This window comes from Hemibagrus wyckioides, linkage group LG05, assembly GCF_019097595.1.
Source record: "Hemibagrus wyckioides isolate EC202008001 linkage group LG05, SWU_Hwy_1.0, whole genome shotgun sequence".
NCBI lineage: Eukaryota > Metazoa > Chordata > Actinopteri > Siluriformes > Bagridae > Hemibagrus > Hemibagrus wyckioides.
Window position 1 is genome coordinate 15968065 of NC_080714.1, and position 12180 is coordinate 15980244.

Here is a 12180-nt window from a genome sequence, read left to right on the forward strand (position 1 = left end):
TGGATATGGGATTAATTAGCAATTATCAAAAAAGCAAATTGTAACCAAAAACAACCACAGAAATGTTTATGAGACCAAAGAAATGTTTACTAACACAACAGTGAATTTTTCTGTTAGACAGACTAGCAGGCTAACATAAGTTAGCTAGCCAAACATCTATGCGAATTGGTAAATGAGTAGAGAATAAAGATACTAGCTAACTAGGATTGTAATATATAAACAGTAGTCTAGATAAAACAAAAATTCCAAACAACTGCACTTCAGATTATGCTTTGGATGCTTCATAAGCTGTGTTATCATACAAAGCTTCACTTTAATGCTAATAATAAATTCTTTATCCACAATCCTCGAATCCAAGGTTAAAATAAAATAAAAGAAGATTTGTTGAAGGAAAAATACCAATTATCTGGCAGGGCCCTGAAATATGTTTACACAACCCCACATGATCAGATCCTGACAAGGACATAAAAACAAGGACATGAATACAGATAAAATGAAGAATAACAGGTTTGTCACAATGTGCTTGTAACAGACAGTTCGTTGAACTTGGCATTAGCTTTGAATATCACATGCAAACAGCAAGACACTTTTTTTTTTTGCCAGTGCCACATTCTTCACTTTGCCATTGCGCGATAACATCATGTTCAGACTACCAGCAAAAATTCCCACAAACAAGTGTAACTGGGAACGTGAAACCTGTTGGGCCTGATTGGGTGAGTCTGCCATCAGTCAGTGGGAGTGTGTGTGTGTGTGTGTGTGTGTGAACTGAAGGGATGTGTTTGAGAAGCCAAAAGAGGAAAAGAGTGCAGAAGGACCAGACTTCCTCAGTCCTCAGTTCCGGTCCTAAAGGAAGCCTGCAGGAATGGCATTGATTGAGTTTATCTTTGTCTTGTGTGGTGCCTGTGTTGTCTTCTTTTGGCTGACACGTGCGATAATGATGCTCGCTCCAATGATCGGTGGGCCGATTCCAGGGAGTTTCTTTACCTCAATGGGAAAATGGGCAGGTGAGGTATTCTTTACTCAGTTAAATCAGTGCACAGAAATCTTTCTGTATATAATGCTTATACATTGATCTTTTCATATTTCTGTCTGTCTGTTTCCTTTCATTCCAATCAGTCTACCAAGTGTTTGCATCATTTTTGGCTCTTAAAAAAATAGCGTAACAATCTTGATTGTACTTGAAAGTTTTCAGCAAAGGAAGACTTTAGGGAAATTGGAAAGAAGGTGACAGGGATTTATAAAATACTTAATGAGTTATAAGGAGTGATACCTCAAGAAATATTCTTGGAAATGTCTTACCCTAATTAAGATCTACTGCCTAAATGGCACAGTATGTGATACTTGAGAGAAACCAACCCTGCCCTGTGACTCATTGTCCTGCACTTTAGGAACTCATCACCACCAACATCACCACCCCATCCCCCAATCACACTGACTATAGCTAGTGAAAACACTTTTAAGTGGGTTGCTGTTCTACACCTAGACGTAATAAGGTTTAGAATTACGTTTGCATTATTTCCAACATAGAGACCCTCCACTGATGAGAATGCATTGAGAATGCAAAACTTGTTCCCAAGCTTTGTCTCTTCACCATTCTTGATGTACAAGAGGCAAAGGGAAAAAAGCAATTAGAACGCTATGTTCCAGAGTGTATTATTACACGATTTCCTTCCCCTTGAGTTTGACAAGATCAGTTTGGCATGCATGAATAAATGGTCATTCACAAACCTGTCATTTTGTGTATGTGTGTGTGTGTGTGTGTGTGTTTCAGCCCCTTTGTACACCTTTGTGGTTTTATTTTTTCCCCACTTGCCTGAATTGTTAATGAAATGTGGGAGAAACCAATTTAAGAAAACAACCAAAAAAAACCCCAGCAGTGATGATTGTGGGGCTCAAACAAACAAACAGGGCGTGCTTTTAGAGAACACATTGAACAGCTCCTGGCTGTAGCATGCCCTGATCCTTTATCAAGCATCTGGGCACACACTGTCTTCTCCAGTACACACTGTTAAAACAAACACACACACACACACAGTCCTTTCCTCTATCCTGTTCTACCAGTATGAATGTTTATATCAGTGTGATGAAATGCTGACTGATAAATGCTTATCATTTTCTGAATACTTATAAACTGAAGATGCGTCAGAGAAAATTGGATACTGGCTACAGGCTTAATCATTAAGCCAATGTCAAACACTGATAAAGATGGACTGGAAAAAAGTCACAAGTCACTGCACTCTACACTAACCTTTCATACAGAATATAATGTGACTCATATGACATCTCATTTATCTGAAACAACCTGCAGTTGAGTTGCACGCACAATCCAACTGGAATTATAGCAGAAAGCAGTTGCGGCTTTAGGCTGCTGAATGAACATCACAGCCACAGTTATGTCCTTGAGCAAACCCTTAACTTTCAACATCCTATTTCCTTTGGATTGTGTTAATGGCATTTTTAAAGTGACCAATAGTTCTACTGTGCTCCTGGGGTTTGAAAATAATTACTAGCACAGTCGTTAAGCTACTTGTATAAATAGGAACACATACTAATATAAATCATTGGAAGTATTTGGAAACTTAGAATGAATTATGATTATCAATATTTGCTTAAAGTTATGTTACCACTTAGGCATCATTATCTGACAAAACAATATAATTATGCGATGATGTAATGGGAGAAACTTCGATCATTTCGTTTGGTTTTATGTTAGAATGTGATGATGATGATGATGATTATTATTATTATTATTATTATTTTTATATAATTCTAATGATCTCTGTTGCAGTCATCACAGGAGGCTCAGAAGGAATAGGAAAAGCGTATGCAGAAGAGGTATCTCAGTCATTCTGAATTCAATAGTACACACACTGTATCCATTTATTACTGTTCCAAATATTTTTCCCACTATAGTCAGATATATCTTTCTTCCCAGTTTGCAAGACTTGGGCTGAATGTGGTGATCATTAGCAGGAATAAAGAGAAGCTTGCCAGAGCTGCAAAAGACATAGGTGGAGTGCCTGTGAATGTTTTTATATGTTCAGATCATGTTTTATATCCCTTAATTGTACATAAGTCAGTGTGACTGGATCATAATATTGCAAATTATTTATGACTGTTGCCAGTTCATGAGTGACATTACAAACTGGTATACATAGATGGAGTGCTTTGTGTTAGTGTCTGGCCTCAGACTGACTTCTCTCTTTTTCCCAACAGAGGTTAAAACAAACAGAAAGGTCATGGTCATATCCACTGACTTTACCAAGGATGATATTTATGAAAGCATTAAGGAAAATATTCAGGATTTGGATATTGCCGTTTTAGGTTTGTTGGCTTCAAATCAACATGCAAATCACACTTGAAGAGCTTGATGTGTGAAATGTTAGTGTGAGACTGTAAAAGGTCTTACTTAATCTGATCTAAGACTTTTCTTTGTGTGTTACAGTTAACAATGTGGGAATTCTGCCAAGTAAAGTACCCAGCAAATTACTTGAAACAGTTCATCTGGAGGAGGTGAACACAGTATTTTATAAATTCTTTACTAGAATTTTAGTATGATTTAATTTTTTAGTTTTTTTTTAGTTTTTCATAGAAGGTATCAGAAATGGTCTTAACATGTATAGTCCATACACAAAATATTTATGTATATTTATAACATCTTTAAATAAGTTTAAAGTTGTATAATGGGGGTGTGTAATAAAAAATATTTGAGGAACAGGCAGAAAGAAAACTGAAAATCTACAAAAAGAAAAAATACTGATAGCATAGCTGTGAATCACAGAATTGAATAAGAAATGTATTTTTCAGCACTGAAAAATATCAAATTAAAATTAGGACAAGTTTCACAAATTGTACACAGATCAGCTAACTACAGTATACTTCAAATGTTTACATACTTTTGTATGCATCAAAAATTTCTATAAGATTTTGGCACAGTGGTTTATCATCTTGATTTGTTTTTGTTAGCTACAATGACAATGAAAATTGTTTAGGGTCAACATGAACTTTTATGTGTGTGAGTTGTGTGTGTGTGTGTGTGTGTGTGTGTGTGTGTGTGTGCGTGTGAGAGAGAGAGAGAAAAATGTGGCTACAGCTGCTAAAAATCTCTTCTCTCTTAGAAAATTCATCAAATGATCAACTGTAATATGAAAGCAACGGTCAAGGTATGATGACCCAAGTCACTATATAACTATGTGTTCAAATTAATGTACATATGACTTTTTGCACATATTGCATATTCATTGGACATATGACACTTTGCTCTTGCAATATTTTTTTCGATACAGATGTGCCATATTGTCCTTCCTGGAATGGTGGAAAGGTTAGAGGTCTATAAACAGTAACAGGTTATTCAGATCTATATTAAGGTTGTTAAGCATTAACGACAGCTTCGTGTCTGTTTCTGCAGAGGACGTGGGATCATCCTGAACATTTCATCTGGCATTTCGAAAAGTCCCTTCCCCATGTACACATTATATGCAGCTACAAAGGTCAGTGTAACTACAGCATCTAAGTTGAATGTGAACTTTTTATATTTATATGGCATCCCTAAAAGTGTTCTTGTAATATTTGTAGTAGTATTTGAATCTGTATTTGTAAACATATTTGGAACTAGGTTTTTGAAATTATTATAAAATATTAAAAAGATAACTTCAGAAAGTGCCCAAACTTGTATAATAAGCTGTGTTATTATTTTGGTTTCTACACTTCACGGCGTTTCAAATATCTCAGGGTGCATAAGGAGCCGCAGCACTGCAGCATGCGCTTTCGTGTTGTCATGTGTTTCTGTTGCCACATGTGTTTTTTGTTTTAATTCATGTCTTGTCTCCACCCATGTCCCATTACTGGTTGTTGGATTGATTTTGTCCAGTGTTTCTACGTCTGTATTTAGCAAGTGGAGTTTGACATCCTGTTTTTTGACTTATGTTTCCTAGTTTGCGTTTTTTGGATTATCATTGCCATAGCTGTTTGCAGTTCACCTGACCTTTGCCTGTTCACTGTTTATGAGTTTTAGATTATTCTGCCTGACTCCAATAAAACGCGGTAACTGGATGCAGTGGAAAAGCCAGGATTACCATGCCAATTACCATCTTGGCTCAATCCATTTTTCTCAGTGGACTTTCATATATTCCCTGGAACACTTTAATGATTTTACAGTTTACTCAGAATCCTGCAGTGCCAAGTATATTTTCAAAGTCTGGTGGACCCCAGGCCTGACAAGAAGCAGCAGTTAATGTTCTTTCTTGATGTCCCAGGTCATCAGCTGAGCCCGTCCATGCTCCCGAGCTCCTGGTTGCTATGGGAATCTTGTATGGTCTTGTATGTTGAACCTTGGCAGCTTATTATGAAAGGTGTTGGAATGTCCCAAGTTCACTACTATAGAGTACCATAACCCTGCCAACTGACTGCAGGTAGTACCCTAGGTTCTCTCCAGTATGCCCCAAAGCTGCCCTCGGCTCCCCAGCCACTTGCATCTGTCTCATATCTCATTCACATAATTAAAATAAGGCCACAATGCAGTGTTTACAGTCCCTACAATGGTAATTAAAATATCATCAGATTCTCATAGTTCAGATCAGAATGGATATCTGTTGTTTCAAATTTGTCCTGAAGTAACAAATCCATAAGATGCAAATCGTTGTTAATGCGATGTCATGCAAACAGTTCAAACAAAATGTATCTTACCGTAGGAGGCATCTTTAAAACTATGCTGATATAAGCATATAAGAGGATTAATAGGAAAGATAGATTGCTTTCATTTTACAGCACTTGCATTTGTGAGCACCTGGAAGCACAATTTCAATAATGCTTTTATCTCCCCCAGGTGTTTGTTGAGATATTCTCACGAGGGCTTCAAGCTGAATACAAATCCAGTGGAATTCTTATTCAGGTATATATATATATATATATTCAGTATTTATTTATATATATATAAGTCAGGGATGCTGTAAGATCAGAGTCAGGTGTATTATTAACCAATATGAAAGACACATTATGCTTACTTCCCTTCGACATGGGAAGATGTCTAGCAAAGAACTGGCGGAAACCAGTGGGACCATGTACACCCATCTACTGTATGGAGAAGTCTGGCTATAAGTGGTCTTCATGAAAGAATTGCTGCCAAAAAGCCAGACCTCCGATGTGGACTGATGAGAAATATTTGGCTGTAGCAGGAAGCAGGTTGTTCACCAAATGGCTGAAGAGCTATACAATAATGAGTTTCTTCAGGTAACAGTGAATCATGGTGGAGGTTCCTTGCAAGTTTGGGGCTGCATTTCTGCATATGGAGTTGGAGATTTGGTCAGGATTAATGGTGTCCTCAGTGATGAGGAATACAGACAGATACTCATCCATCATGCAGTACCATCAGGGAGGCATCTGATCAGCCTCAAATTTATTCTGCAGCAGGACAACAACCCCAAACATACAGCCAATGTCATTAAGAACTATCTTCAGTGTAGAGAAGAACAGGGAGTCCTCAAAGTGATGGCTTGAACATCAAGTCTGTCTGGGATTACATGATGAGACAGAAGGATTTGAGGCAGCCTACATCCATCATGCCTCCATGCTGAGTTCCTTAGTTCCTTCAAAAATGTGTAAATAGAAATGATGCTCTTTTTCAGGTGGTCACACCAAATATTGATTTAATAATTTACTTTACTTTCCATTTTGTTATATATATATATATATATATATATATACTACTCACAAAAAGTTAAGGATATTTGTTTTTTGGGTGAAATTTATGGAAAATGTAAAAAGTTCACGCTACAGTGATATTATATCATGAAAGTAGGGCATTTAAGCAGAAGCATGCAATGGTGATTTCCTCATCTCAAACAATTTATTGAAACAAAAGCCAACAGTGGTGGGTATACCACAACAAAAAATGTCAATGTCTCAATAATTTGTCATGTGCCCTTGACCATCAATTACAGCTTGACAACGACGTCTCATGCTGTTCACGAGTCGACTTATTGTCTGCTGAGGCATGGCATTCCACTCTTCTTGAAGGGCGTCCCTCAGGTCATTGAGGTTCTGGGGTGCAGGGTTACGAGCCTCTACACAGCGACTTGGCTGATCCCATAGGTTTTCTATGGGATTCAGGTCTGGAGAAAGTGCAGGCCACTCCATTTGAGGTACCCCAGCCTTAGTAGCCGTTCCCTAATGATGGGACCTCGATGAGCTGGAGCATTGTCGTCCGTGAAGATGAAATTAGGCCTGTGTTGTTCGTGCAGGGGCACAATGACTGGATTAATGATGTTATTCAGGTAGTATTGGCTTGTCACAAGATGTAGGGCAGTTCTGTATTGAGTAGACACACCTGCCCAGACTGTAATACCACCACCACCAAAGGCTCATCTGGTGACAACAGTGGCTGATGCATAGCGCTCTCCTAGACGTCTCCAACATCGTTGGCGGTCATTATTTCTGCTCAATGTGAATCGACTTTCATCAGAGAACAGCACTGAGGCCCACTGGTCCCTCGTCCAGCGTAAAGGCTCCCTGGCCCATGCAAGACGATGATGCCTGTGCCTGGTGATGTGGTCAGGTACCATTGCAGGTCGTCTAGCACGCAGACCACGCTGATGTAAACGGTTTTGAATGGTCAGACATAACACTTGGGTGCCTCTCACCTCCCTTAAATGTGCCTGGAGTTGAGTGGCATTCATCATCCGGTTCGGCAGGGCACTCTTCACAATGAAGCGGTCATCAATGTGGGATGTGGCCAAAGGACGTCCACTTCTATCCCTTTCTGTGACTCTTCCAGTCTCTCTGTATTTCTGTCGCAACCTGCTGATGACACTCTGTGACACTCTAAGCTCAGTGGCCACTTCCCTCTGAGAACATCCTGTTTGAAGCTTCGCAATGGTGAGGTACTGTTGATCAATTGTTAGGTGTGGTCTTTGTCTCATGATGTCAAAATGTGAACAGCATGATGAAGAGGACTGTTTAAATACCAATTCTAATTGAACCAGAAAATTTATTGGTCAATTCATGGGGCAAACACCATTTTGTGAATTTTGCCGTTAAGCACCTTGTTAGAGAACAGCAAGTTATGCAAAAAGTACTGAAACACTGAACAGTTGGACATGTCCATTCAAAAGTGTAGAGAAGGTCAAATTAAGTTCACCTGTAAAGGTTATAGAGCATTTTAGGTGCATCCTGAAATTTCACCTGAAAGCTGAATATCCTTAACTTTTTGTGAGTAGTGTACTTCTAGTACACTACTAGTTCACTTCTAGTACTTCTAGTTCACTACTCTAGTGAGTAGTTCTTTACTTCTGTCTCTCTCTCTCTCTTTCTCTCTATGTATATATATATATATATATTATGTATATATTATGTATATATTATGTATATGTATATATATATATACATAGAGAGAAAGAGAGAGAGAGAGACAGAAGTACACATGTAGACAGAATCACATGTTATATAAATAGTCTCATCAAGAATATGACTCTTCCAGTGTGTGTCTCCCCTTGGGGTCTCTACTGCAATGACTGGCTATCAGAAACCTAGCTTCATTACACTTACTCCTGAGGGGTTTGTAAGGAGCTCCCTGCTGTATCTGAAAGCTGGGGATCAAACATATGGCAGCATCAACCATGCAATCCTGGTAATGAAATAATCAAAAATACCGGTTTACTTTTTACCTTTTTTAGTGAGATAGAATAAATGCCAAAACTAATGTTATGCTTGTGTTTTGTTAATGAGCCCAGTACAGTAGTTGCTCTGTGAAAATCCTTACAGTTAATACAAATTAAATCATACTTTATGTATTAGAATTGATGTTTCATGCCAAACAAGTACTATGTGTTTATTGACTTTACATTGACAAGTTTCCTTTATTCTGCAGGGCTGGATCATGCATTCAATCCCCACTTGGGTTCTCAAAAAAGAAGCATTTCAGAGTAGCTTTCAGGATTATGTTCAGAAGCAAGTGTCTGGAGTCTAGCATTTTGATATGCATTTTTATTTTTTGATGCCAGTGTTAATTGTTGTTTGGTTGTCACCATCTGAAAACCACTGCTTGGGAAGATGAAGGAAGTCTGTGTCATACTAAATTCTTTATCAGTACCCTAAGACTGCAGAATCTAAAAATATAATCAATTGTACATCCCATGTGAAAAGACAGTTGCAGGGTCAAGCCTGCATGCAGACAGTCTCCCCCTTTAATTGGTCTCAAGGTGAAGGAGAAAAGCAATAAAATTATACTTGTATTTTTATGCCATGTCAATTTGAAGGAAAACTGCTTTGAATTATGACATTTAGGCACATTTATCAAGTATACATTATTTTGTCCACAACTAACTCCTACATGAAAATAGTGTGAGATAGATTTTAGAATACATAGCTCCATCTAGTGGGCCTACTATATTGCAGTATAACTGTACAACGAGTTGGGTATGATTCCTTTTTGCTGTAATGATGCTGTGTGCACTCGAGCTTACATGGACTCCACAAGCAAATGTACAAACCTTATATTGATCCATTTTAGATTATAGATTATAATGTAGTCTTCCACTGGAATGTTGCCACTGACAACATACTTCAGAAGAAGAAAGGCAAGAGGAAAAGCTGACATTTTCAATGTTCAGTGTTCAGTTTGTTTGCATTTAATTAGAGACTAAGATTCTATTAAATATTCAACATTTTTCTTTGTTTTAAATATTAGAAATATTGTAAAACCTTCTGTTTATTTTCTATTTTGAATGAATCTTAGACTTTTGTGGTCTCAGACTTTTGGATCCCACTATATACAAAAACATACAATTATATTTAAAATTATATAAATAATAATATGAATAAATAATAATATATTTTAAATAAACATACAAAATTATATTAAAAAAATATTTAAAAAATGAATATTCTGTCTTTTCATGGTACAGGATAGCCTCAGTAGAAGTCATACAGTTTAATATCAATACAAAATTGTATTTAAGATCATATTTTGTTCTATAACAAATTGCTTGATGTAGCATTTTCACAAAAAATGTAGTTTGACAAATCAAAAATACATCATTAAGCCTATACTTTCCACAAACTAGAAATGTGAATGCAATTTTTAAAGTACTTTGAAAGTACTTTGTGCTTTTTAAAAAGTACAGCCCTAAAACCTGCTGATGCTGAAATAATAGCATGTCACACACTTATTCACACCGTGCAGAATTTTAGCATAACCTATTCACCCACTGATATGGTTTGGGAGGTGGGAGGAAGCCGAAGGTCCCAGAAAAATCCCACAGTGAAAGCATATGAAATTCCACACAAACAGTAACAAGAATTCAGGAGCAAACCTGGGACCCTCGAGCTGTATGGTGGCAATCATGCTGTCCCTTAAACCTGTTCAGCTTTAATAAATGGAAAGGGCTGACCTAAAGTTTGTGCATTAGTGAAAATAAGGTGGAAAATACACTGACCAGGCACCACCTGCCTAATATTGTGTTGGTCCCCCTTTTGCTGCCAAAACAGCCCTGTCCCATCATGCACTGTGTATTCTGACACCTTTCTATCAGAAGCAGCATTAACTTCTTCAGCAATTTGAGCAACAGTAGCTCGTCTGTTGGATCGGATCACATGGGCCAGCCTTCACTCCACATGTGCATCAATGAGCCTTGGCCGCCCATGACCCTGTCGCCAGTTCACAACTGTTCCTTCCTTGGACCACTTTTAATAGATACTGACCACTGCAGACCGGGAACACCACACAAGAGCTGCAGTTTTGGAGATGCTCTGATCCAGTCGTCTAGCCATCACAATTTGGTCCTTCATCAAACTCGCTCAAATCCTTACACTTGCCCATTTTTCCTGCTTCTAACACATCAACTTTGAGGACAAAATGTTCACTTGCTGTCTAATATATCCCATATATCCAGATGAGGGCAGAGGAGAAGAACAAGTTAAAGTAAGGCTAACTTGCCAAAATCTGTTCGCTTGGTATTAGATTGGAACTTTCTAGTATTTTAACATCAGCTTTTGGCTTTTAAAAGTGTGTAGAGACTGAGAGGGAATGCCAACTGACTGATTATATGTACACACACACACACACAGATATCTCCTGGTATTTTTCCAGTTTCTGTGAGTCTATGCCCATTTCAGATTCTTTTCCTTGGCTTTCTTGGCGTGCTTTGTGTACATTTGTCCTGCAGAGGACGCCCATCAGCTGCTTACTTTGTGACTGAAATATTTCAAAGCCTTAAACTGGTTGAGGGAATGAAACAATCTACACTGGCACTGGAATATTTGCTTATCTTGCTAAGAGAAACAGAAATCGTAACCAGTTCAAATGAAATAAAGATCCTACTGTTGAACTGAAATGTGGAGGTTGTACCATGGAAAGTCAAACATCACAAAAGGTCTATAGCTTCATTACAAACCTGCTCTAAATGTAAGATACAGTTTAAAATCAGAAAGTGTACAATTCTGTAAACATTTTTTTCACTATAGTAATATATATCAGCAGCATGTCATCAAAAACACTATATACTATTAAGCATTAGAATTAATGAGGTCACACTTCGGTAGATATGAATGATTTTTGCATGATCAAGTGTTTTATATCAGAAGGTGCCAAATCAGTGATTATACTGTAAAAAAATATTTAAATAAAATAACATACGAATGCAATCCTTCATGGTTTTGTCCCAAAGGACAAAGAAGGTGGTAAGTAACTTGCCTTGACTTTTGCTTGCCTCAGACTGCTTACAATCTCAATAAGCTTTGCTTGTGTGGCCTGACTTCAAGGAGTGCAAATCCTTACACACATAAATAGCAGGCAGATGGAGGAGGAATGATTGTTTACCGAACCTTCAATTCCCTAAACAACTGCTCAAATGACACCAAACTCTGGCAACCTAACACAGAGATTATGCTGCTCTCCCACTGGTAAATATTTAGCCTAATAAAAAAAAAAAAAGTCATGGTTATTTTTCCCATGGACAAAGACATCATATAAACAATCAGGAATCAAATGAGGCTTTTGCTGTCAATTTGTTCCGCTATCCGTTTAGCTGTTGAAAATGCTTTCAAGCACAAAACGGAGAAATCGAAATACAAATTGTCTCACACAACCTTCGAGAAACACTTCTCATACCATCAGCCCGTCTCTGTGAGAACTTCTCTAGCAATCTACACCCTGAGCGAACAGTCAGGACTTTCACATGCGAAAGT

General features: G+C 37.8%; 1 protein-coding gene across 2 annotated transcripts; it reads left to right on the plus strand.

The window, feature by feature from the left end:
• Window positions 1–726: 726 nt before the first annotated feature.
• On the plus strand, window positions 727–9238 carry hsd17b3 (hydroxysteroid (17-beta) dehydrogenase 3). 2 transcript variants are annotated; one of them, XM_058390641.1, is made up of 11 exons: window positions 729–1004; window positions 2789–2835; window positions 2936–3011; window positions 3217–3324; window positions 3446–3513; window positions 4119–4163; window positions 4287–4321; window positions 4409–4490; window positions 5825–5890; window positions 8474–8623; window positions 8864–9238. In XM_058390641.1, exons 1-11 carry the CDS (start codon window positions 863–865, stop codon window positions 8960–8962), a joined length of 918 nt encoding a protein of 305 aa, XP_058246624.1. In that variant the 5' UTR covers window positions 729–862; the 3' UTR covers window positions 8963–9238. The 2 variants fall into 2 exon arrangements, with proteins under 2 accessions (XP_058246625.1, XP_058246624.1); XM_058390642.1 differs by lacking the exon at window positions 5825–5890 and having other exon boundaries at window positions 727–1004.
• The last annotated feature ends 2942 nt before the right edge of the window (window positions 9239–12180 follow it).

What these genes read in the sequence shown, in the direction of transcription:
- hsd17b3 (XM_058390641.1), top strand. Translation starts at nt 863, where the DNA reads ATGGCATTGATTGAGTTTATCTTTGTCTTGTGTGGTGCCTGTGTTGTC. An exon ending in ATATGAAAGCAACGGTCAAG is followed by an intron (nt 4,164 to 4,286) that starts GTATGATGACCC and finishes TTTTCGATACAG; the next exon opens with ATGTGCCATATTGTCCTTCC. An exon ending in CTTCCTGGAATGGTGGAAAG is followed by an intron (nt 4,322 to 4,408) that starts GTTAGAGGTCTA and finishes CTGTTTCTGCAG; the next exon opens with AGGACGTGGGATCATCCTGA.